Source organism: Brachyhypopomus gauderio, unplaced genomic scaffold (assembly GCF_052324685.1).
Source record: "Brachyhypopomus gauderio isolate BG-103 unplaced genomic scaffold, BGAUD_0.2 sc77, whole genome shotgun sequence".
Taxonomy (NCBI): Eukaryota; Metazoa; Chordata; class Actinopteri; order Gymnotiformes; family Hypopomidae; genus Brachyhypopomus; species Brachyhypopomus gauderio.
The window spans coordinates 280,903-308,228 of NW_027506898.1; the positions used below are offsets into that span (position 1 = coordinate 280,903).

General features: G+C 40.7%; 2 protein-coding genes across 5 annotated transcripts in view; both read right to left on the reverse strand.

Annotated features, from left to right (window-relative positions):
• The window catches only part of fhdc1 (FH2 domain containing 1), a 28,766-nt gene extending 23,522 nt beyond the window's left edge, over positions 1–5,244 (reverse strand). The window contains exon 1 of the mRNA XM_076990748.1: positions 5,066–5,244. The gene's annotated coding sequence lies outside the window, so the exon portion shown is untranslated. The remainder of the gene's footprint in view (positions 1–5,065) is intronic.
• A 590-nt stretch (positions 5,245–5,834) lies between these two features.
• Positions 5,835–26,546, reverse strand: arfip1 (ADP-ribosylation factor interacting protein 1 (arfaptin 1)). 4 transcript variants are annotated; one of them, XM_076990677.1, is made up of 10 exons: positions 26,360–26,546; positions 24,237–24,750; positions 17,404–17,502; positions 15,660–15,765; positions 14,395–14,496; positions 12,417–12,529; positions 10,613–10,834; positions 9,083–9,240; positions 8,694–8,868; positions 5,835–8,476 (listed from the first exon to the last, which is right to left on the reverse strand). In XM_076990677.1, exons 2-10 carry the CDS (start codon positions 24,567–24,569, stop codon positions 8,321–8,323), a joined length of 1,464 nt encoding a protein of 487 aa, XP_076846792.1. In that variant the 5' UTR covers positions 24,570–24,750; positions 26,360–26,546; the 3' UTR covers positions 5,835–8,320. The 4 variants fall into 4 exon arrangements, with proteins under 4 accessions (XP_076846792.1, XP_076846794.1, XP_076846793.1 ...); XM_076990679.1 differs by having other exon boundaries at positions 24,624–24,750; positions 26,360–26,544; XM_076990678.1 differs by lacking the exon at positions 14,395–14,496 and having other exon boundaries at positions 26,360–26,545.
• Between the last annotated feature and the right edge of the window lie 780 nt (positions 26,547–27,326).

Sequence of the window (27,326 nt, forward strand, 5' to 3'; positions counted from 1 at the left end):
ACACACTAGTTAGCTAACTAGCACCCCAGTTAGCAATTTCCCCACCATAATTCTGTGGTAAGGTGCAGAAGTAGAATGAAAAAAGTAAACATTTTAGTCAAAGGTCTTCAGGCGAGTCCTTTGGGATTATATAAGCGTTCCTTTACCAACCTGTCAAAATCATTACGCAGTTCACAGTACAGCGACACACCATGGCAGGCACACTGTGTTCACACATAGTGTTTGTAAAATGACTTTTAATTTGTTGTTTTTAGCTGAAGTACCGGTCACATTAACTTCACATCATGCTGCCGAAATGCTAAGCTTACTGATGTGATGTATGGGTTTTTTAATTGCTAAATGGAATAATGTTTTAATTCAGGTAAGACTGCACATTTTCTGTATGAAACAGCCCAGGAATATCTTAATCTCATGGCCAGTTACTCTGCTAGTAAACATGAATAAATGAATTTGTGATTATATAAAAAAAAATCACAACCATAATGTTTTTCAGATACACACATCAGATGATTGCTAAAGAGCTGTAAAATGAGAGTAAATTTGGCTCATATTTATATATGCACACAGTCATTTGGTGCAGGTGTCACATATTGACAGATTGTTTAAACACCAACAAATCTGATGCTGTACATCTGATGTATGAGCATTAATGTTTGTCTATCAACACCAGTTTACAGTAGCAAGCTGATCTGAGAATTTAGGAGTTATTAAAGATGAAGCTTTAAATCGTGTAATGTCTAATAGGGGAAGTCAAAGATCTTCATTCTACATAATGACATCATATGTATGTCTAAGCTTTAAATGAACAATCTGCTGGGTGGATCAAAGGTGTCATGTCATAAACAATGTCACGCAACCTGACTGATGGGCACCCCCATGGACATAGATGGAGACTTCCAAAGGCAACCAAAATTAAAGGAGGGCCAAACCAAATACAGCTGAGATAAGGTCTCCCCTCTATACTAATTCTGTTTTGACAACTAGTAAAGTGCATTAAATGTTCAGTAATTTAAGAGCAAGGCCATAATTACAGCTTTTGATACCAAGAGGTAAGCTTTTAAACATATGGCAGCATTTACTAAGTCTGTGATCTGTTCTGGCCTGCATAAACTCACAAGGGCATCGCAAGCAAAGGTAATACATGGGCATCAATCCCATTTCATGAAAAAGACAGAGCATGTCAATCAAAAGCACACAGTATTGTATGATTCCTGTTCTAATTACTGCATTCTTCCAACAAATTGCTCAGTCTGTTTCCAGTCAGAGCACACAAACTTTTCCCCTGCAATCACCAATTGTGATCTCATACATAGAAAGTTGAATCTCCCATTTATACTTAAATTAAGAGTCCATATCCATAAATGATACACCCCTATGAAAAAAATTATTATGTCTAACCAATAAAAAGTTATGTAACAATTTGACCAAAATTAATAAAAGTACAATTCATCTTCTTTCCAGGAAAACAAGGATAATGCACATATGCAGCTCACCATACTGGCCTCACAGATGACACTAAATACATGAGCAACTGCTACATACTTGATCCTTTTACACTGATCTGATGTTGCATGTTATACATTACATTTGTTCATAAATCTGTGCATATACATGTAAGTACAGTATGTATTTTCGTAGCCTACATGCCAGTTGTGGTTTACCAGTGCAGGTACAACAGCAAGTATCCTAGCAGGTATCCTAAAGAGCTAACCTGGAATCTCTCATTTCCTTACACGTTTCAAACTGTCAATAAAACACCACTGCAGTTGTGTGACCTTAGCTGAGTATAAAATTAAAATGTTAAATTTTTTGTTACAGGTTATTCATATCAAACACAATGAGACTATTGCACTTGGCAAAATCTTGAGAAAAAAAACACCTTGAGTGCCGTAGCAACAGCAGATGGAAAGCAAGTGACCCAAAACACCTGATGTTTACTTGGTGTAGGAGTTAGATTCACTGGTGAATACAGTCCCTTCTGAGGTAGATTGGTTGGTGCCACTGTAGGTGAGGAGGTTCAGACACAGTGATTGGTTAGCACCCTCTCACGAGCCATGGAGAGAGGTGCTGAGTCTGACGATCTGATCACGTGCCAAATCTTCTGATGACTACTCGGTCACTGAGTTCCCACCAAGTTACCATGGTCTGCTCTTAGCAGGTGGAGATGGATGGTGTAATCATCGAATGGCGTAATCCTCTCAAAAGCTTACTCCTTGCATTCCCACAGTGATTTGCTGAATTGCAGTATGGAAGGCCAATTAAACATTTCCAACCAATGAACAATTATTTATAAGAACTAACCGCAATCCTGGTTACCATGATCCTGTCCATGTCTTACTATGTCCTGTAATCACTAGTAAGGATCCACAGTTTCAGAATGGGACAGGGTTAGGGTCTAAAGGACTGACGCACCATGAAGTGTCGGTTGCTGTGGTGAAATGGCAACAAGACAAGCACCCCCCCCACCCCCCTTTTGCGCTGACCCTTGGGGACTTTTCTTACTTTTTTTTTCTTACAGCTTTGTTCAGGAACTCCTGAATGGATACTCCCTGACTCACTGCAGCAAGAGAAATGGCCTGGGTTGTCGTGGAGCTTGGCGCACAGGGTTGGGGGTAGGGTGAATTACAATTAACAGCGACGCAAGTTGTGACCCAGCAAGACAATAAAGCTTACAAAAACCTCTGGAGGTCACACCACCACCCAGGAGTTTATGTGTACTTAGAAGCTAGGAGCTCTCTCTCTCTCTCTCTCTCTCTCTGAATATATATACTTTCATTTGCTTACACACTAAAACAGGTATTTTTTACTTTGTATTCAAATCTGTTTTCTATCTGTATGTTTTTTAGTAGTTGTAGTTTGTAATGAGTATTTTATATTAATGATGTATAACTTATTCATATACAAACATTGTACTTAAAATGTGTAGAAACAAAACAAACTTCTAAAATGTACAATGTATGTTTTGCCTATATTTTGCCTCAGGATCATCCCTAGTTTAGTAGTAGTCTGACTCAATCGTATCTTGAATTCTGGCCTATCCGTACTATGTCCTAGGATGAATTCTGTGATCGGATGCAAAGCACTTTGTAAGTCGCTCTGGATAAGAGCGTCTGCTAAATGCCATACATGTAAATCCCTCTCTAGTGTCCAGACTATATCCACTTTCTTTGATACCGCTTTTCCATACTATACAAATGACACAAGTAAACTGGATCAAAAAAATGTTTTAATACATAATGATCAGTTATTTCTTGAATTGTAATTACACTGTGACAGTAGACTGGATTTAAAACAAAATGTCTAAAATGCTCAAGGTTCGCTTAATGTTGAGGGTGTGGACATCTATACCACATATATACCATATAGCCCTTCATGTAATATACAGTCCTACTGCCTTTCAACAGACCATAAGAGAGACTGTAATGGAAACTGTAATGCAGTCTGTGGTGGATAGGGAACCGTAAGTAGCAATTTCACTACTTGGCTGTTTTATGAACAGCTGTGTGTCACTGCATTAGTGATTTAGATGTAGGAGAGATAACCAAAGACCAAGAGATGATTTTAAATGCAGCTGTTGAAGTTGGAATATGTTGTGTTAACTATGACATATTCACTGCTACAAAACCAAACTGTTATCAGGCTGACCAACAATCTAAGTAAAATCAATCAGAGTCATGGTCACAGGAATGATGAAAGGGGGGAAAAAGACCCAATGGAAAACAATTAATTTTTGAAATTTTGAGGGCATGGTAATGATTATCAGTGGAAGTGGCACACGTCTATATAGATAAGGGCACAGAAGATCCAACCAAATACCTCTAAACTCAACATTCAACAAGACCGACAACTGATTACTAAAGCAACCAGAGGTTTTTAGGGTCAAATGTTCTTCAATGTGAATTTTAGTTACTGGCAGCCACAAGCAAAAAAGTCCCACTAAAAGGCATACTAGAAACGGCTGCATTACAGGCCTGGAGGAGCATCACCAAGGAAGATCCCCAGGGTGCTGTGGTGATGTCTTATAACTTCAGGCAGCAATCAATGGCAAAGGACCTACCACCAAGAACTACACCCTTAATATTATGATTATGAATATTATAATATTATTATTGTACAGGTATCTCGTGGTTTCCAAAATCAGGAGTAGACAGGCAGGGTTGATGTGGGCTGTGAAAAGGGCTCTGATTTCTTCAGGTATTTTCTACAAAATACATTAACAACTTCCAAATAAAGGTGATGTTCTGCAATTTACCCTCATGGTTTACCTAATGAACCAGGGAACAACGCCAAAGCTGCGAAAATGGTGTCCGTTCACTGCTGAGCATTACTGAAAACACATAGTCATTCCATGTTATGTAGCTTCGGATATTCATATTAAAACAACCTATCCAGTAATCTCACGGAAGGTCTATATGAAGCTGCAGATTTATACTCAGAGGCAGAGACTTGCCGGAGTGTAATCCTTCTTTTGGGTTGGAAAATACGTGCGGTGCACCGACAGCTTTGACGCAGATTAACAGCAAGCTGCAGTTTTTAATTCATACACGCGCTCACAGGCAGAATATGCACTGACCAAAATGCTTTTAAAGACATTAGAAGCACTCTGGAATGGCGTCCGTGCGTTGAGTCTCCTGCACGTGATTAAATGAGATGAAGAATCTCGGACTTTCGGGATCGATGAACACCTGTCATTCTGCACTGACGGGCAATTGCGGAAACACGAGTTACCTTTTTCATGTAAATACGTTGCAAACAATAATCTACTAACAACCACAAAATAATAAAACGATGAGCGCCGCAAAGTGATGAATGTGTGTCACGTACGGGCGTGTGAGGCTGAAACGTTAGCCTAGAAATATTAATAAGTAAATACATAAATGTTGCTCTTTCTGGCCTAGTCACACAGGACATGTCCATTAGAAAAACAGTTTAATGGAAAATGAGAGAAATGAGCGTTGAAAGTCACAAAAGAACAGCGGTTCAACTATCACTGGTAAAAAGATGGGCAAGAGCACAGAGAATATAGTGATACTGCAAGCGCTTTTGAGAGTAATGAGGCTCTTACCCCGTTGGGTCTGAGTGAGAAGTATGAAATATCCTTTGTCCTAAAAACCGACAAGGTGTCACTGTGAATCTGCCGGGAGATGTGTGCCGTCCTGCGTAAGTACAGATTGCTGCGACGTGTTCATCACCTCAGCAAACCCGCTCTGAACCCGCGGGATGTTATGGAGTGCGGACGCTAAAGCCTCCGCAAACGAGACCAGCGCATGCGCCCTCTGCAAAGTTATTGGCCCAGGTGAGGTCGCCGTCGCCGCCCATTCGTAACACATGTGCACTGAGAAAAAGCTCAAGACATTTTGGTTGTATAAAATCTTGCGGTGCGGTTACATCTGTTAAGTGGGGCTATGTTGTTGGAGCAGGTGTCTTCGAGTTTCATAATGCATTTACAAGTCTAATCCTACATCAAATCAAATGCGACACGATTAAATAACCTTTCCTTCCAACGCTGTAAAACCAAATGGGAAGGTGAATGGATGATGGATGTAATGTAATTAGCCAACAATAAAGTGAATGATTTGCTAACGGCTTGTATGTACGCGTAAAGGAAAATGTCCTAGAATTACAAAATGACTGTTTATGTATTTTATTATACTGGAACAGAAAGATTGCCCCGATTCCTCTTTAAATAACCAAATCTGCTCACGTGTCCCTCTCCCTCTCATGTGCGGTTGAAGTAAGAGCAAATATATGCTGATTCAAGTAGAAATAAGTTATGGTTAGCTAATTAATGTAATATATGTATTAATACGCCAACATTACATTCTCAAATCAAATTAACTCAAATCAAAGTTTATTTGACACATATATAGCTACACGGTACAGATGGATAGATGATATAGAGAATGATAAATAGGGGCATAGAGATTGGCGGTAGTGTGTATTACTAGTTGAGAGTAAAGTTGAACAATTTGAGTGGAGTGCATATTTGAGTGTAAAGTGCTTAAATTCTGAATAATATATTGTTTTGGGAAGAGAACAAACGTGAAGACCCGGCGTTATTCAGATTGTTAAACCGCATATATTCACATTTCTCTTCACACAAGTAAAATGATTCCAGCTACAATAAACAAAACAACGTTTAGAATAATTTAGAAGGCAAAAGCATTTAGACGTTAATGTTGTCATGTAGAGGAACACCGCCCTCTGTAGGAAGTTTGGTGAACGAGATTTGGTGTAATCAATTCATTTAGATTTGCTGTATGTAAGAATGAAAAACCAAGACACTTCAATAGTCTTAATAAAGCGCAATCTGCATAGAAATTTACGAAGAAAAACATTTAATTATTTTCCTATTTCTTGAACAACATTCAGATATCTTTCCACCACACTCGGGGACTGACAACTAGCATCTTTTCATCTGGTCTTCAAAAATGCCCATGGCAAGATCATCTGTACCCAAACTAAAACAGGAAGTTACAAATATATAGATATATATGACTGTGTCCACATTTTTGACAGTTCTCATGGTACTCTACAAAGGTACCAATGTGCTTCCAAATAGAGATCTGAATAGTTGCACAAAAACAAAGGTTACATAAAAACTATAACAGAAAAAGTAGGCAAACTACAGCAGGAGCCACAGGATTCAGACATGAATGTCCCTCAGTTTTGAAATAACAGAACAGCCTGAACATCACGCACAGGCCAATCTGATAAAAACACATATGTGCTATGTAGTGGAGTACAACAACGACTGAGATCTTAAAAAATACTTTGTTTTCCAGGGCTGCAACTAGAAATGTGCAGTGCATATGCACTGCTATGCTGGAAGTAGGATTTCTATTGTTCAGCACATCAGAGGAACACAATAACACACAATAAAATAACTATTTGCAAAAAAGAGAAGCCCTGGAGAGGCATATGTGCAAACACAGTGGACCATGTCAACTGAATTTGGTTTCTGTCTCCTATAACAGTCTCCTAGTTGAGGAACTGCCTGGAATGCAATGTCATGTCAAGGAGTGTTTACAAACACCCCCCTCCAAAAAAATAAAATAAAATAAACCCCAGAAAAACAGTGAACAGAGTGAACAGAAATTGTTGGTCATTTTTTTTTTGGAATATATATGTGAAATTGTACTATACTTATATTTTTGTGTGTTGGTCCATAGCATGGCAGTGAAATCCAGTGTTGTCCCAACACATGATTTAACTGCACATGCCTGACAGAGAGAAAGGCACATTAAAGTCACAAAGATAAGGCCCACAACTTCTCACCCAAAAGCACTACAAAATTGTAACTTTGACCATTACTGTCAAACAAGGACAGTTGTTTTAAAGCTCAACATCAAGCATTTTTCTTGTTGGTTTTGATGTTTTTTCCTCCTCACTATGCAAATGCACCAATGGTTTCTTAAAGGCAGGGCAGCAAGTCTCACTGTAACACATACCCATCAGTGTCAGGACAGTATCACAGACTCCTAAAACTGGAGCGTGGGTGGTTGTGTCCTGAAGAGTGAGAACATTGTGGATCCTTTATTCTCTCCATGGTTGGATGATGAGTTCTTTCACAACTGCATTCAAGGGATGGACGAGGAGAGATGGAGGAAGGAGATGTGGGTGGAGGAATGAGATGTGGGTGGAGGTGGCTTGTTCCCCAGAGTCTTAATTTCTGTGTGGTATGATTGTTGAGCACTCTTGTCCTGGGACTCAGGGCAAAAAGTTGAGGGTAATACCAATACTACCACACTTTCACCTATTCTAGTAGGTAATAGAAGGCAGAATGAGGTGAGCAAGAAACAGCCTTGAGAAATCTTATAATGGGGCAATAAATTAGGGCTTTTTGTCCTTTGGACCCCATGGATTAATGGATTATATTCGTGGTGCTTTTTCATTAGATTTGTCCTACGTTTTATACCACAAAGTGCACAGTTGCTGATTTAGAAAAAAGATCTCAAGACCATTCCTTCCTCCCCTCAAAAGTATAAAAACATCCCTTCTCCCAGATAAAGGGAGAGTAGAATCAATAAAAAAACAAACAAACATGAGTTCAAAGAGGAAAATGATAGAAGATAAATATTTAATTGTTAGGCTAACCCTCTCCCTCATACTAAACTTTCTTTACCTGAAAGGTTTAGGTTTAGTGTCCTGAAGTGAAAAGAGAGACAGGGCAAGAAAAGGCTCCTCCCTCTCATATTTTCTTTGTTTCCTTGTTTCTTTCCTTTTTTTTACTTTTACACATCTCTTATTTGAGGATTGTGTACACTTCTAGCCTTCTCTTGTTTCTGGATCATACCACCTGTCTTCGAGGGTTCACCGATCAGTGCTCTTCCAGCCAGGAAGGGGCATCCGCTCCGGGCATTTTCAGCTTGATGTGGAACTGCTTGAGCGTTTGCTCCAGGTGCTGCTGGTTGCCAGCAAAGTATGCGGCAATGGCATTGTGGAAGAGGACCAGCTGATTATGAAGAACCTTCACCTAAGCAGGATGGGGAGCCATTTAGTGTATAGCGTTTACAGACACACTACCAGTAGTGCTTAGTCACAAAGTCAAAATTTCTCCTCAAACCACCACAACATTAATGTGAATGTGGAATTGCCAAATAATATGTTATAGAAATGTTTTGATAAAACAATTGTTATAGCAGTATCCCACCTGCTAGGCTTGGTCTCAGTAAAGTCATCTAAAGGAATACCTTATTCTCCTCCAGGAACTTGAGTTTAATGGAGACGTCTTTGCGCATCTTCTCGTATTTCTCACGATGCAGCTGGAACTGCATCTGGGACTGCTCGATCTTGGGCAGCGTGGTGGCATCTCGTGGGCCTAGATTCAGCTCCTCGAGATCCGTGCGATATGCGTCGTACTCGACCCTGCAGCACAGAACACATGGCTTTGACTTCTTCCTTCACCACAGTAGTCTGTTAAGGCAGTTGGGGAAGCCTAGATTGTTGCAGCATGCACATTAATTACATTAAAACAATCCCATGGCGACAGGTACAGGAAAGTTTACCTACATCTCTATTCTGTACACTCCCGGGGCTTAATTTGAAAACAGACAACCAAGGCCAAATCTCCGAGACGTACCTGGCTGCCTCGTACTGTTTGATGTTGATCAAGGTGTCCTCGATTGTCTTGTCCACCAACGTGGTCACGCTGGCGATGAAGAAGTGGATGGCGCCCAAAAGAGTCTCGCCATTTTTGGAAAGGAGCTTCTGGGTTTCGGCGTTGTAGCCAAACTCCTCCTGGATACAGAGTCACTCGTTATTACAGATTCAAAACTATTCTGGCAGTTGTAGATCTGCTTCAGTTAGTACATTTGTTTCGCAGGACCAAGGGCAGTGGTGACATTCTAATGCCTAATTCTTTGGTATTTCTTTGGCACTGGACCAAAATGCAGGAGGTTTAATAATTAAACTTAATTATTAAAATAAATGTAATTACTGTAAGTTATTAAAACTTTAAGAATGGACAGAAGTGGGTGCTAAAAGTGGAGACGTGCATGTCTGTGAAGTGGGGAGATAAAGGGAGGGGTATATCTGTGGTAGAGAGAGGGGTATGCTCTGTAGATCTGTGTCTACACAGGGCAGTAGACAGAATTGCTAATCCAGCATTCTGACACTGTGAGCAGGCACAAATGTATTGCAATTGAAAATTGAAAATGTATTGAAATTCATTGCTGGTAATGAAATCCTGTGCTGGATTTCAGTGCATGCATACACAGTAGCTTCAACATGTAGACAAAGCATTAGTAAGTAGCTTCAGCCCTTCCCACACATGTACTGAAGATTCTCTCCATGAAAACAATTCCATGGTAAACCAACCATGAAGCATTCAGTATTTACAGCTGTTTTACAGCACTGCACACTGCACATGCTCCCCAACCCTGCTTAAATAAAAATGGCGGTTGCCAGAACTGCCGCCTCCCATAGGGAAAATAAAAGAGAACCATGGAGCAACCATGACAAATATGCCATTCCTCATGGCATTGTGTGGTCTTAGGTCCATGGATGGGCAACAATTATCAGGATAATGAAATCCAACACCATGCTCTTAGCAGTGTAAACTAATACTGAGAGGATGAATCTTTCGAACACCTTTGGTTTAGTTACATTTTTAACTAAATATAAACATTTCACTCTTCCATGGATTCTTCCATTGATCCATTAAAAATGTTCTCTGTGTACAGAAAATACAATTCTTAAACCTTCAGGAAAATCTTCATTGTTTGAAAAGCCTTGTAGCAAGAAACAGCAAACCATACACCTATACAGGAAATACCATATTGCTCAAGATTATGCTATTTAAAACTGTAAAGGTTGCTTACAGCAGGTGTGTCAAACACCAGTGTCTTAACATACCTGAATGACGTGTAATTACTACGAGACAATAAAATTTGATAAAAATAACTGCAATTTATTTTTATTTTGAAAATGCACAGCCATGTGTTACTACTATAGTATACCTTGTAACATTTTGAAATACTGTGGTGGACCCACTGAGGCCCTCCAATACGAGTTTGGCCATTTGAACCCAGGTGCAGGGTTTTTACAGGGACTGTCAGCGGTTCAAAATATGACTACATTTATAAGTGCCGGACTGCAGGAGCGCACTCACGTGTAGCTCGGGCGACTTGAGGCTGAGGTCGGCGAAGGCATCTCCCAGCTGCCTCTGCGTCTGCATCATCTGCGCCAGCTGGCTGGACAGCATCTGCGCGAGCCTCAGCACATGCTCGTACTTGCGCTTGTTGTCTCGCAGCACCTCGATCTGCGCCTCCAGCTGCAGGTCCACGGTGCGTGAGCCGCGCCCCAGCTTCTCCGACAGTATCTGCTTGGTGCACTGTGGGAAATGTAGTGCACACGGTGAAGGCGCACAGGGGAAACCTCCCAAAAACGCACACAGACAAAAAAAAAAAAAAAAAAAAAAAAAAAACATTGCACAAAGACGAAGCGCAGGCAGGATCTCTGAATGCCCATGTGTCAGTGCTGACGAATACCTGAGCAAGTCAAAGCTGGTAAAACCAAATTGCGGCAGCTGACAGAGGGAAGTATGAACACAAAAGAACAGACACAGTATTGTAAAAGTAACTTGCAGTCTATCCTTCAACAGTTTGTAGGCAAGTGCCATTTACGTGCATGATGGAAGTAGTTAAGATACAGTGATTCAAAACTTTGTACTGCAATAACAAAACTTTATTATATATACTTGCAGGGTTGGTTGCTTTTATAGTGGTTGTGTAGTGGGTAACAACACTGCCTCCTCTGTGGGAGACAGAGGTTCAGGCCCTGTCTGGGCAAGTTCTCTGTGCTCTACTGATAAGAGTCCTTAGGCAACACTACACTTGCCTACCTCTGTAACATAACTGAAAAACTGTTGCTCTGGGTAGGATGCCTACCAATGCAAGATCTACTTTTGATGTAAGGGATTCAAAAATATTGCAGTGAACAGTGAACGCGCTACAGTAGAGTAATTATGTAATCAAATCATAAAAGATATTCATGCAGTACTAACTAATCAATTTTAAGCAAATAAGAGCCCAATAATGCAGCATTCTGAAACAGCCAGTTATTATAGGCCAATCAAAGTAACTATAGTGCTTATTAATCAAACAGCCATGTTCGAGATTAACTGCTTCTCATTTGCATGACAAATTACCTCTAATGAGAGCTCATTACTGAGCCTGGCTAACTGTTGTGATTTAAGTGACAAAACCAGGACATTTGTACAGACACTTGTTTTCAGATTTGTCCGTGTGAGTGTCCGTGTGTGTGTGTGCCCTGAAGGTAGTGGAAAGTAACTATGCAGATCCTAATTGGATTCATGAGGGAGGTTCATAAATGAATAAGTAGAATGCAGGCTGTGGCACAGAGCAGGTCAAGCGTTCAGCTTCACCAGTTCCTTCCTGTCCTGCCTCTCTCTCTCTCTCTCTCTCTCTCTCTCTCTCTCTCTCTCTCTCTCTCTCTCTCTCTCTCTCTCTCTCCCTCTCTCTCCCTCTCTCTCCCTCTCTCTCCCTCTCCCTCCCTCTCTCTCCCTCTCCCTCCCTCTCCCTCTCTCTCCCTCTCTCTCTCTCTCTCTCTCTCTCTCTCTCTCTCTCTCTCTCTCTCTCTCCCTCTCTCTCCCTCTCTCTCCCTCTCTCTCCCTCTCTCTCCCTCTCTCCCTCTCTCTCCCTCTCTCTCCCTCTTACACTTTTTTTACATTCACCAAACCTATGACAAGTTAAGGCTCTCAACAAACCACTTCAGATTCCCCACACCTTTTCCCAAAATTCCTGTGAAGCTTAAATCCATAAATCTCTAGCTTTAAACCCTTACAAATATTTCCCCAAAGTGTGTATGTATGTGTCTAAGGGGGCAAAACATTTATTTGTTTGGATCCTAGGCCATCTGTTACCATGGTAACTGCAGCAGCAGTTGTCACTCACTTTGTATGTGTTGATGCTCCACTTCCTGACTAGCTCCAGTTTCTCCAGAGCGGGACTCTTCATGTCATCTGCCAGGACCACTGCCCCAGTCTGTGTCTGCCCTCTCATGCTGCCTGATCAAAATAAGTCAATTATAGACAAATTGAGTTTACACTCACGCAAACATACAAACTTACAGCAGTTCCTCTATGAACTTTTATATCCAGGGCCTCACAATAACCTTGGAGAGTTCCGCAAAGACACCTGATAAAACTGGCTTTATTGCAGCTGCCTGTGAGCACATTTAGGCCCTTGCGATGAAATAATCGAATGACATCATTCCCATGCAAGTCTGGCACACCTTTGCAGCCCTGCTGAGATACAATGTGTTCAGCAGAACAAGACAAAATCACTTAAACAAAGAACGTCCGATCTCCCTCCTGGCACTCTACCGGCTTAATACAACACGCATGACTGACTACGGAGACCTTGATTAGCTGCTCTGGGTGTAGCATCCCATGGAAAGAGCTCACCTACATGGGACAGTGGATCTCCAAAGATGGACACACCTCCAGTTTAGTAAATCTAGGTCAGTTGTTCTAGGATATTTATACTCTGCCACAATGGATAGAACATTTATTTGATATGGTTGCTTTAGTAGGGAAATGCCTGAAAGAGTCAGTGTCCTCTTGAACCCTGCCCTGTTCTCAGATCAGCTCAGGCCATTGTTTCTCTATGGGACTGCATTAGGAGTGCGAGACAAATGCACAGGAATGTGATACAAAGTGTCATGGGACTAATTATGTGATTCCAAATAATCTCCCATACCCATATATTTCTGCAGATTTGTTCCAAATTACCCAAAGCCATACCTAAAAGCTATGATGTAAATAATGTAATTGTTTTATTTGTTTAATAGTGTTAATGCAATTTTTAAATAATGCTGTTTAGAAAAGCATTTTGGCATTGGCTATTAGGTACTGGGAAATACAGTGAATCCTGTAGCAAAGAAGATGAGTTCCAAGAAATAAATTGACTAATGTTTCCAGCAAAATGCACTTCAGGAAACACAAAGAGAGGAGACCCAGCAGCAGCCAACCAAAGCAGGGTGAAGTATTAATGCTCACCTGCAGAGAGAAGAAAAAAAGAAACCTAAAATGCTAACAATCGCGTTGGTTATATAAGCCGTGGGAATCTGGTCAGCTATGTCAAGAAACTGAGAAGGAGCTGACTTCAGATTCACAGGAAAGAAAGCAGTTCAAGATTGGAAGAGGAGGGTAGAGAATGGTGCCGAAAAACAGTTTGATCTTTTGGGTTACAAGCGCAGAACTCAAGTCCAATCTCGGCCATGAAATCAGAACTGGCCCACAAAACAATGACCCAAAATCAGTATTGCAATGTGTAATGTCTGCCAAAATCTTGAGTGAATTCACAAGAAATGCTTCATGCATGCCAAGTCAATTAAGGTCCACAAGGACTCAATATAGTCTATGTAGGAACGCAGCTTTTGTGGGTTTTTTTGTTTTGTTTGTAAGAGTGCCTCTGTCCCATGCAGCTCTGACAATAGTGGTTTTAACAACGCTCTGGCGGGTGGTTGGCTGAACAGACAGGAGAGATGGAAGCAGAGGGACGGTAGGTTAGTACAGGAGACGCGTGTCGGCAGGCGTGTCTGAAGAGGTGCGTCAGTGGGCGTGTCAGCGTGCGTGTCGGGAGAGGCGTGTCAGCGGGCGTGTCGGGAGAGGCGTGTCAGCGGGCGTGTCGGGAGAGGCGTGTCAGCGGGCGTGTCGGGAGAGGCGTGTCTGAAGAGGTGCGTCAGTGGGCGTGTCAGCGGGCGTGTCGGGAGAGGCGTGTCAGCGGGCGTGTCGGGAGAGGCGTGTCAGCGGGCGTGTCGGCAGGCGTGTCTGAAGAGGTGCGTCAGTGGGCGTGTCAGCGGGCGTGTCGGGAGAGGCGTGTCAGCGGGCGTGTCGGGAGAGGAGTGTCAGCGGGCAGGCCGCCGTACCTTTCTCCTTCTCCACCTGACTGTCACTGGCCGCACGAGCCAGCCGGCTAGCCACCATGGGGTTGGGCACTACTGTTGGCGAAGTGGGCTGGCTCTTCGTCCCTGTAAATGGGCGGCATCATTAAGCGGGTGGGGTGGGCGGGGCTTAGCTTGCACTGAAAATCATCTTCACGTTTTGTGTTGATTGTCAGTCACTGGTAAGGCAGGTGAGGACAGGACTGATTAGCCACATGTTTTCCAAGAGTGTAAATGCTGGTTTGCCTAGTTCTGAAATTAGATAATGCAAGTTGGATGCATTTTCAGACTAGACTGCTGATGTGTTTGGAAAAGGTTGGTAAATGAAAGCCTGGAAGTGCTTGCTAACATGGAAAACAGTTCAAAACACTTCCTGTCATCACATCAGTGATGGAAAACAAACAGCTGTAAAAAAAAAAAAAAAAAAAAGCTTTCTGGGCAGACTGCCCCTGCAAAGCTGGAGTTCTCCAAGCAACTCTGGTTTCGCAACTTGTAACCTCATCCCAGAAAAGACATTTTAAAATAATCTATAGGTATCTGCCCCAAAATGGTATGTAGATACAAAAGGCTCCTTATCCGTAAGAAAGGTATGAATAGTTGAAAACACTTCAATTACCTGAATGAATAAATTAAATTAAACATAATTATCAATATTAACAAAAATGTTATAAGAAGAACATGAGTTTCATGATTTCTGTTAATCAATATGTAGCAGGAACAGCAAGTCGCGAAAGTGGGTGCTAGCCATTATGAGCAAGACTGGAACGGTGGCCAGGGTCCAGGCTAACTAATTTATTCACACGCCCAGCACAAGGGGGACGCTAATGAAAGGGGACAGCGAATGAATAAAGATCACACGCAGCTCATTACAGGCACGAGAACATCTTGCTTTTCAAATTCAAATGCCCCCATAGTCCTGTAGCTTGCCTGTAGGGGCACACGAAGTGTAGCCATATGAATGAAGTGCTTTTGGATTCATACTGAATAGGGTTCTGGAATAAGAGGATACTGAAGCCGTTTGTAAATGGAGGAAGCACATCAGCCAGCCAACTAGATTTTTTTTCCCCCGATGTCATAAAGAAACATAAATAAGCATCTTAATTTGCTGGACAACCAATTAAGAAAATAAACAGCAGAGAAAAGGCATAGAAAAATTAAATAAATAAAAATGAATCAAAATCACATTTGGTACCGTTTGTGTTATTATGTAAAGCATGACCTGAAAACAATAAATGAAGGGGACTGTATACCTGTGTATGGTCCCACTGCAACCACACCCTCAGTTATTCCATAGCTGTCTGGTGCACTGTGGGTGTGTGACGTGATTGGTCCAGAGGAGGCAGCATGGGACAAGTCCTTCACAATAAAATTAAAATATAGCATTTTAAACAAAGGAAAACAATTAAAAGGTATGACTCACATTTTTACTGATCATACTAGATTTACATAAATTTACATAATTTATATTTACAATATCTAAAGTTTCAAGATTCACTTTTTTGACAACATTTAGAAAATAATCTCTAAACAGTACTCAGTGGTATAAGGCAATGTGAAACCAATTTAAGCTTTAAAGTATGATCTCATGATCAAGAGCATTGCTCATTTGTACAAAACATTGAATGTGCGCAGCTCCCTAAATGGGCCCTACATTACCCAAGAGGGCAATACTGCACCTAGGCCAACAACCTGAACAGTTTTGTCATGAGTTCTAGCAATGACATAATTTTATTGTATAATAAAATAGCATCATAAATCCCTCCAATCGTCTGTCAACATGTAAATGTGGAATAATAAAATATTCACTCATGTCTTCTCTGACCTCATTGTCCTGTGGCCTTAGGCCATATTGATCCAGTTACTGTTAAGATCTTGAATATATCTGTTTCCTTCCCCCAAGAGTGAATGAGCAAACCAAAGCCAAAATGCCACTGGCATGAGCCCCTTGTTTAACTACATGAGGAAAAACCGCAAGATCATTCCTACAGAGTTTCTGAATTTGCTCTAACCATGCCTTGTAGCCTATGGCCAATCTGTGAACAGTGTGAAGAGGCCTTTGTGCTTTTTAACCTGCAGAACTGTTCCCTGATCAGACTGCTGGCACAGTGGATGAAAGGCAGAAGGCCGGTCAGTGGGCAGTCAACAGCTCTAGCAGGCTCCAAGTTTTATAGATAAGGACCCTTAAAATAGAACCCAGTTATCACAGAAGCTGTGGCCGTCCTGTGCTGCAAATCTGACTGCCAGCACTCGATCTCAGCAGAGCCATGTCGCTAACTGAAGCCACTGCTGATCTTCACATTTCACACAATGTTTCAGTGACAGTTCTCATCGAAAGCAAGTTACAAAATCCAAGTATTAAACAAAGAAACAAAAAAAAAAGATCATGTATAAATGCATTACGGAGAAAACCGTAGGGTGAATGTGCTCCAACAGCACTACTACAGTAGTCTGTCTATGTGCCTGTAGGTGGAGTGTTAATACTAGCTTTGATGAGGTTAGTCACATGGCTAATCACATGCGGTAATCACATCAACAGCGGTCTAGCTCTACAAGACTTACATGTAAAATATTCACCGTGCTGTGCAGGAACACAATATTTGAGCTTTACAATGCAGTAGCAATGCAAATTTTATGATGCTCAGCTGGGTGTGTAACCCTGAACACAGGCCTCCAATTTTGCACCTGAATAAGTAACTGTGGTTCTAACCAGAAGAAGAAAACGGTTCACAACTATGCTATACATAATATTATTCACAAGCAGTCCATTCAAATGAATAATACACAAGCGATTTGACTCACCGAAAATAAATTGTAAACCGTGAAATAAAAGGAATTTATGGCATTGCACAACTCGATAAATAGATCTAGTGTCCATGTCATTTCTCAAATAACTTTGGTGTTATATTGCATGGTGAGTGTGGTCTAGATACAAGGCAATTTCATGTTGTGAACACAGGATGTAGTAAAGGCCACTCGGCAGTGGTGTTCTCTTACCTGCTGAAACACTTCTTCTTGACTCATGTCAGCATCTCCATTGCTGGTGATTGAGAGCTCAGCAGCTGGGCTTCTATGGGCCTCGTCTGCCATGGCCACCTACACACACACACGCACACGCACACGCACACACACACGCACACACACACACACACGCACACACACACACACACACACACGGTTGAAGGTCACGGCTTTCCATTCAAGTAAATTTACCTAGTGGCACACCTTAAAGTATCTTACATAAATATGGTGTTAAGGTGCTCAGGGCAAGTCTGTCACTTCCACTGAACTGAAGCAAACTCTTCAGTAAGCCAAAAAATAAGAGCAATTTGAATTTCATTTCACTGCTGTTTCAGCAGATATTTACAAACTTGATGGAACATGATGGAACACAAATGCAAAGACACACACTCATTCACAGACCCTTTCTTTTGCCAATGATGATCAGGCTAATATCCAAAAGATTACCATCAACAAAGAACAACTACAGGTACTACAAAACCTAATGGCCTCCTACTTTCTTGAGAAGTTAAAAATAAACCACAGACTCCAACCATGGAAACAACACAAGCGGCAACTTGTTTCCATGGAAATACGACCAGCAAAAAAGGAGAAGGCAGTTTGAAAAAGGAGAGCCAAAAAGTCCTCTGCCTCTCTGAGGTCATTCTGAACACTCGCTGATTAGGAAAGTATTTCACAAAGGAGGATTTGCCACTTATCCAAACAACCAAGATGTCCATTAGAAGGGCAATTGAGGCCCATCTTTTTATCCAATCTACACAATGAGCATAAGTTAACTGGCTTAATGAGAACTCCTGCTTTGTGCATCACCCACTGGCAATGGCAGGCCAAAAAGACACATGCTCATGAGATCTGGGATCTTCTCCAAGGCTGAACACAGTGCGAAACTTTATTAACACGTTCACTTACATCTTCATACTTCTGGTTAATCTCTAGGTTATACTGAAAGGAAGTACTCTTGAACTGCACTGCCCTTACCAGCTTGGCCAAAGCTTATTCCCTTGTTTTTAACACAACCAACATTATCTGTTCTCTCAACAAATGATGAAATTTGACAAGCCAGGTGAAATATGACAACCTAGAAGCAAGTAGTCAGTGAGCACAAAAAAAAGTTTTTAAAACATTACCTTTAAGATTATATGCACTGACCATTAGACACACATCATTTCAGTTCATCACTGAGTTTTGGACTACACATCACCACGTTATGTAGGTGGAGGCCCATTATTGAAAGTATCACTGACCTGCTATTGGCATGGTAATAACACAGTATTGACATGGTAGTGGGTGTTACACTGGTATGAGTGTACAAGGCAGATCAGTATTATGTGGCCAATGGGTTGAGTATTGTCCGCTATCCTAAAATGTCCAAGCAACAATGACTGTGTGGTCAGCAGCTTATCGCTGATGTCAAAAAGAGGGAAATAAAATTATGCATAGAATACACTATACTAGACTAAAGATGTTTTAATTGGATTCATCAGCTCTTAAATGTGCCCACACTGTGTACAGAACATAATTTTATCCATGCCATGTGGCACTGCACACATAATAAAAAAAAAAATTTAGTTCAGCCTGTTCCGTCAATCAACAGGATTAAACAAAAACCAACAAAACAAACAAACAAAAACAACTCTGCTCTACTCATGAAGTGGAAATCAAAAAGACGTTATTACTATTACTGGAAAAATGAAACTCAATCTGGACCCGGCTGTTAATTGTCTACAGTTATCAAATGAACACCACTAAAATATAGGTACTGAAATCAAACCCAATTCCACACCAGCCTATATGCGACCACAAAAAACACATCCATTATTTTATCAGTATTATTATTGTTCCTCTTTTCCCCCCCCACTTCCTTTCTTCTTATTTTTGTTGCTATGTTGCTATTCGTTTACTCAAGTTTGTCTTTTCCCTCTTGAACAATACATAATCATAAATTAAGTCTTAAAAGCCCCCAAAGACGGGACTGTTGGCAGACCAAAATAAATAAATAAACGAGCTGTTGTCTCTTACAGGACACCAACAATAACAAATAGATTCCCCCAATAATAGAGTGTATGGTGAGTGTACAAAATGTACAAAAGCTGAACGCTGAATGATGCCCATCAACACAAATCATTTTCATTCTTCTGGATGCAGTATGCATTAGAAATTCAAGACAGCAGTGTTCACTGGATTTATGTGCATCAGGACTGCACCTATTAACTCAGTCAGCTTGAACCCTGCCTGGATGTAACTCAGAAGTCGAACTTTTACCCTAGATGTACGTCTTTGACAAATGGCCATCTGAGACATGCCCAGAGAGGTCACATTCATTAGCGTGCTCTCCTTATCCATAGGTGGAGTGAGGGTAGGCTATGGCTTCTGGGACTGAAACCTAGAAGATTTTATAAATTTTTTTATGTTTTTGTTTGTTTTCTAATGATTCAACTTTGTGTCGTTTACCATCAGTCTCTGACTGGACAGCAAATCATCCCCTCAGCATCTGCTCTAGCATTGTCATGGGGTTGTTGTCTTGTGTGTATTAGCGTATTAGCTACCTATGGACACAAGAACATTTTTCTAGACCAGTAGCAGTGATCTGGTGAAGTGACTACTTTATCATATGTGAAGTTAGCTAATGTTAGCTGCAGCTAGCTTGCTAGCTAATTTCATGTAGAGTTTAATTAAAAGAGAATAACATTTAACAGATGTGAAGCTATTTTAGGATATTTCAGTGTTATGAACACAATCAAATTTTTGTACTGATACTAACATAATTTAGATTAAGTCAGGTTAAACAATTATCTGTCCCATAGGTTTGGGCTAAAAACCCAAACACTCACTTTTACTACATCCATTATATTTTTCAATGCATGCATCCTCAGGGACTTGTGTAATTTATCTGTGGTTTCCACTGGATAGCCTTTTCTTCTGTTAATACAACGAACCTGTGGTCAAACGCCTGTGTGTTGCTCCTTTATACAAAGAGCATTTCCTCCTACTAATCATGAGATCCTCTACTGTATCACATCAAGACAGTGTGACATATCGGGAAATACCTATTTTCATTTAGTTTATTGTCATTTAGTTTGCAGTACTTATTTGGAGAATTGTATAGATATGATTACAAGTTGCCTTGCCAATTGAGCATAAATAACTGGTCACAAATGCTAATGAAAGAGAGGCCATTTTTATATGACAAGATATTTGTGGTACATCTAGGCTATAGATCAGTCTACATCAGGGTTATCAAGTTCTGACTGGAGAGGCCTTGAATGGAAGTCAGTGTAATATGTAACATAGTCTTCTAAGTAATAGAGGTGGGACGTGGAAGCCAATATGCATATTGTTGTACAGGCTGCCTCAAGAATATGAGCTCCACAGACAGCAGCTAGTATTCATGCTACTGCCCAGCAGACGGTGTGCTGTGGGGGTTGCAACCACACAATTCATTATTTATGACGAAAGAGAGGCCACTTTTGTACTACAACTACATTCATGTTGTTTGACTATGAGATTAAAATTTAATTTTTTATTCTAACTGACATACTGTAACTGCTATAAAGGATGAAGGTGTTTTAAAAAATCTGTATAGTTTACAAATGTACCAAAAGTGGTGTTTAAAAAAGGTCACCTGTTGTTACTGACAAGATACACCAACACAAGATATGCCTTTGTCCTGAATGCTTCACCTTCAAGAATAGCATAAATAATGAGATCAAATAGGAGGGACATTATTTGCAGGACCAACACATACCTTAGATTCAACAGTGTTGAATGGCGCAACAAAAAAAAGAAAAGGTAATGCTGGCCAGATCCCTTCTGAAGCTGAGGTTAGTAGCTCGATGCTTCACAGACAGCAGTAGTCAAACAGGAAAGAGGCTGTGATAGACAGAGCCTTTGATAATGAGCTCCAACATGGTGTTTGTGAAATTGTAACAAGGTGGCAGTGTTGATAAAGACTACACACTGAAGGAAATGAAATAATTTAATGGTGTAAATGGACATCGCATGAAAAGTAGGCACGTAATCAAATGCTCTCTCTAATGCCATGCAAAATCCATCCACATAAACCAAGTGTTCCTGCTATAAGTACTTCCTTAAACCTTGCCTAAAACCAACAGGGTTGCCTGCCTTGAGTTAGGGAAGTAGCTACACTCCAACTGCACCGATAAGTTGGAAAGCATAAGGGTCATGCACTATAATTCTCTAGTCTTTAACCAAATCCATTATACTCAGATTTTATAATCCAAAATGTTAAAACATTGACATGATTAGAAAAAGAAATTCAATCTAACACTTAGCGAGCACAACTTTGAAGTTTGTGTTAATTTAACAGGCACCCAGATTTGAAGATGCCCCTGTCCGTCTACCTGTGTGGGCGTCTGGAAGGAGAAAGCAGAACGTAGTGTGCCATATCAAGTTGCATGAATCTTTTGTGGCAGGAGGCATAGCCTCTCTAAACCTTCTAATGGATTGAACATTACAACTGCAGTTTCTCATGCCCACCCATTTCAGAGTGATCAGCAGCAGATCTGATGAGCTATACTGACGTTCCTCATTTGACAAATATGCTTATACACTTGGAACTCCAGACTTTGGAACCCAAAGGCGGGTCTTGTTGAATTCTTATGGCACAGACAGGCCAAAAAGCCAAATGCAGTGAGCAGACGTGGACACACTTGTCCATACAACCATCTTGTGTGTTTTTGTAATTAGTGAAGGATAAATGAGTTTGGTAATGATGCTCCAATACCAACAGAACTTTTCATTCTAAAGCAACTTCTTCAGTCTGACACTTCTTCACAAATGGGCATGTGAGCCAACAAAGTAGTCCAATTACAAAAGCAAAGCACCTTTTCTCTTTGCCATCATGGATGCCCTGATTTAAGGCCATTAACTCTTGCAAAACACCTTCGCTTGTGCAAAACCTGTAACACAAGCAGAGACTAGACAAGCCCTTTGTCAAAAGCATTGCTGGTCACCGCCTTCACAAACCTGCTCTAAGCGCAAACACAAGGGCAACACAGGATTTCCCTAATTTCAAACAGGCATATAAACATGTCTCACAATGGGATTTTGTCCCAAATAAATAAATACAACACTTTGGATTGACAGGAAAAACAATTCTATTTAAATTATTAGTCATATTACAATTACATAAATATTCATTTAATTCTCATCACAACTAATAATAAGAATTAATCTAATCAAAGGCCATATATTTTGACATGACGTATGTCTGTTTCCTCATCAGTGAATGTTTGTGTCATGGTAATTCCTCCATGCTCTGTGCCACGTTGGGATCGTCACTGCACTTTGTTGCCGGCTCATTCTACACTTTTAAAAGTAACACCAGGAATCTGATTGGATATTGGGGCAGCACACCTAACCACACCTGTTGGTCAAGTATTCAGTCTAACCCCACCTCTTTTTTTTATTGCGCTGCTCTGCACCAGACAATAGCAACCATCATTTCTGCCACGCAAACACGTCGCAGACTGATGGCGTAGCTTTGTGCCTTTACAGAGAGCCTGAGTGTTACCAAACTTGTCAAGAGCTACTGCCTTTAGTGAACCTGGTCTTAAGGGTATTTTTAAGCTGTGAAGAACCATAGCCGTTGGGCCAAAGAGAGTGTTTACAAAGCACTCTGCCATCACGAGTGCCCTGTAGTCCACAGAGTGAAGGGTGAGAGTGCTCTCCTCATGAGAGTGCACGTGTGACTGTGGCAGCTAATGTCACAGGAGAGGCAGCAGTGAACACAACGACTGTGCTATGAGGTTTGCATAATGATGAAGATAAGTGAGGCAGTCAGACACGTCCATATACACAAATATTTGTGCGCACACACATACACACAATCCTTAGACATTCTCAGGTCACTGAATATGAAACTTGAATGAAAATGTAGGTTTAGAGAGGCATAATACAATTTCACAAATTGGCTTAATTATTTAGTGACTACAAAGACCGCAGAGAAAGAACACAGAACTACAAGTTAATAATGGTCACATCATACTGTAATATCACCCGAGCCCAAACCAGAAGCAAGTCCAGAAATACCCATAAGAAGCAGAGATATGTTTCCAAAATAAATAAATACAAATCAAAAAGATGCAAAAAGCAAGAGTCCAATAAGTGTGCAAACTATAACAAAAGCACTTTTAGACAATTCTATGAATGCAAACACCTGTAATTTGTCCAATAATTCCCAGCAATGATCTTGGTATAAAGCAGAGATATTCAAATCACAGTCCTCAAGGTCGACGTCGCAGAGATTTCCCACCCTTCCTTTATCCGGGAGTCAGATGTGATAAAGTGGCCAACCAGCTATATGAATCTTATATATATATATATATATAAATAAATCTTTTAATTACAAGGGATTACAAAATCCAGGACCAGGTTCAGATTTGAATACCTCTAGGATAATGTACGTAAGGATTGGTGAATGTACTCACAAGACTCCCTTGATGAGAAGCACTGTTTAGCTGAACTCTGATGCAGCATATGCACTAATAATTAAAGTCCAATATTTGCACCCTTTCACAGTTAATTAATGGCACAGGTCAACATTAGCATACGTTTTCATCAATCATTTAGCTGAATGGCCCTAGGACAGGCCCAAATTGATTGAGAGCTTTGCTACAGCAAATGCTGCTAGTAGTTCAGGCAGTGTTACAGATCAGATGCATAAGCGTTTGGCAAAATTGTGGATATGGGTGACTGTCTCCTGCCTGAAATCATAGCAGCATGGAGGAAACAGAGCAGAGACTGCAGACAGGAACCCGACCATAAGCCACGGCGGCTGTTCACATCACCTTCACGTCGGTCTGGGCATCCTTTTCACAGCTAGATGTTCTCGAATTAGTCTTATCCTCTGTGTTCCTATAAACTCCATTTTGATCATCATCATCATGGCCATCATTGACGTTCTCATCTTCTTCCTCGTCCTCTAGACAATGGTCAGGGTTTCTAGGTTCACCGCAGTCGCTTATATCAATCTCTGTCAAGTATGTGTCATTGGTGAGACCTGCTGGGGCATCTTCCAATTGGCCTAGAGACTCGTTGGTATTTTCTGCAACCCTCTCCTTGGGATCTGATTGGCTCTCCTCTGTACCATCCTGCTGTGACTTTAAACTAGCTACTGACATGCCAGCAAGCAAACGTAGACAGGATGAACTTGTTCCTGAAGCTGTTTCGCTGACCTGGGACCAGTTGAGTTGTCTCTCTGATTACAGCTGGAGCTGCTGCTACAGCCTAGGGTAATATGGCAATTTCAGAGTCTTCTCCACAGATTTGGGATGAATAGCTTGGCAAACCCAATGGATTTTTCTGTGCAATGGGAGAGGAAGGCAAGTCTTTTCAGGAGTGTTATGAAATCACCCAACCCAGAGGCAGTGTTTAACACAAAGTCACATACACTACCTACTTTGTGCATTACATGGCATGTAAGTAAATTCTATAAAACTACTTTTAACTATTTCTAACTATTGCATCTAATTCTGATTAAAACATCATAATATTGACGAATAGCATAGCTGCATAGAGCAGGCACCTACATATTATTAGGCATATACAGAAGTCTTCAGTATGACATTAATGTATGCTATACTCAGAAACATGAGGTGACGTCTTAATGATGGACCCATTATCTGCATGATAAGAACAAACATTAAATTGAAAGTGCAAATGATCACACCTACTATACCAAGAACTGATGACTGTTCAAAGGTTGAAATTCAGAGTAGCTCATGGCATAGAACATATAGGTAATGTAAAATTTAGAACAGCAGAAAAGCTCAGCTGATTTGTACAGTGAGCTGTGATGAAAGTAAAATATGCTCCAGTTACAAAGCCATGAATCACTTTACTTGTCGCTGAAGAATGCCTCATTATATGACGCGTCAGTTTTTGTGAAGAGTACAGTATTTAGTTAAAAGACAACAGGCGCAAAATAAATAAGTAATTCGCTTTTTAAAAACTACCGGAATAAATGAAAAGAAAATAAAGACATGTTTCACATTTTAAAATAAAAATATTTACGCTCTTAGTTCAACACCTATAGAGCTGATCTATGAACTCTTAAATAAAATCATCATATCGTACCGTTACATTGCTAGTTGAAATATAAACAGCATGTCCTATTTACAAGAACGGGGGTTGTAAAAAGATAGGCCTGAGATCTGCATTTTGGCCCACTTAGACTGTGAAAGGAGCTGTGAGGTCAAGTCAAAGGAACTGCGAGATTATGAAAAAGTAATATAAGACACTGTAGCGATTAGTAGAAAGTATCCATAAACTATCAAACAGCTCTTGAATAACTGAAACACGTAGTAAAGGGAGAGGATTTGATAATGTTGACAAGAATGCAGACGTCTCCTTTAAGAATAAGGAAGCGCTGGGTTAAATGTCATGGACACGTAAACGATATTCAAGTGTCCAAGGGGAAACGGTGAACTCCTTCTTCCCCAGCCAAACGTCACTAAACGAAGCAAATATACCTTCCGTTATTCTGAATAACTTGTTGCTACATTATAGTTAACCACGCAGGAATTACCAAGTTGCGACCGCAAAACAGTGCCTACCGATTAAGTTCTCTACTTTCTATACGGAAACAGCTCGCTGGCTGTCAGCAGCCAGGAGTTACACTATCTACGTCTGTACACCACTTGATCATTTTTACTTCATACCAAAGTAGAAATATGCCTGCTCTAAACTTTCATGACCATTGAACCATTAGTTGTTAGACATAGCTAGAATTTCATTCTTGGTGAAAGCCTAAAACCATATAAAATTGGCCTGTCAAGGAAAGTTTCCCAAACATTTTTGTCACACAATAGTGCCCAAACCGAAGTGAGCCGTGGCTTCACGCTAAAGCCATTGTAACTGCCGTCCTAAACGGCCATGCAACAGATGGTTTCCGTAACGCGCGATGTCTTACCTGCAACCGGTGCCTAACGATACTGCTCTTCGCTTTACTGTCTTGTGATCGTTGTCATTTAAAGGATGGTTTGCTGAAATTGATCAAGTAAAGATATAATTCGGCACCCCTTCAGTCCTACCAATTCAGTTCAATAAAGTCGTTTCAAATACACCCGGAAGAGGACGGCCCCGTGCTTAAAGGGCTGGAGGCAACGAAAGCACACAATTACCCTCTTGCGGTTACAAGAAGTAATGCACGCCGGCGTGAAGATGAACGATTCACTGTACGAGGTACTGTTAGTTCGTTTGTTGTTGGTGGCTTCTTAGTGAATATATGCTATGCTACATGACAAAATCAATGTGCACGCATCCTATGTTGGTGCACACACATTTGAAATCAGTTGTATATGATTATCTATGTTTTAATAAGTATAAGATTGTATATATTACATTTTATTGCATACTTCTTTTTTATGAGTAATTATATGCATGAATGCAGTTGAAATTGCACAGTCATAACTGACTGAGTATTCTAATTATGTTTCAGCCAAAACAGCTAGAGTCAACCACTAGATGGCACATTCTGCTCTTAAAATTGAACACAAATTCCAAAGATTATTCATATCCTTTGCAAAAACTATCCCTTACTAGTGTCCTGCTGTACCTCCATATGTGTATCTGAGGAGCTTAAAGATCCATGATACAACACAGCTGCATCATGCAGAACTGGCCGGTTTAATTTTGGGCATAGGTGTTTGGGCATAATTTTGGGCACCGAATGACCTGACATCTCTGAAAGTTCTCAAACCGTCTTCTTCCCTTATATGCATTTTTCCATCATGTTGCAGTTTCTATTCCCTCAGCTGTGTTCTGCCTCTTGCGTGCTGTCATCATCAAGCCTGGAAGATTCCCCACTGCTTGTGTCTCTGTTAGTATCTGTCAGTATGTTTGTTGTTGTATACAATACACTGAGGCTCCTCCCATTT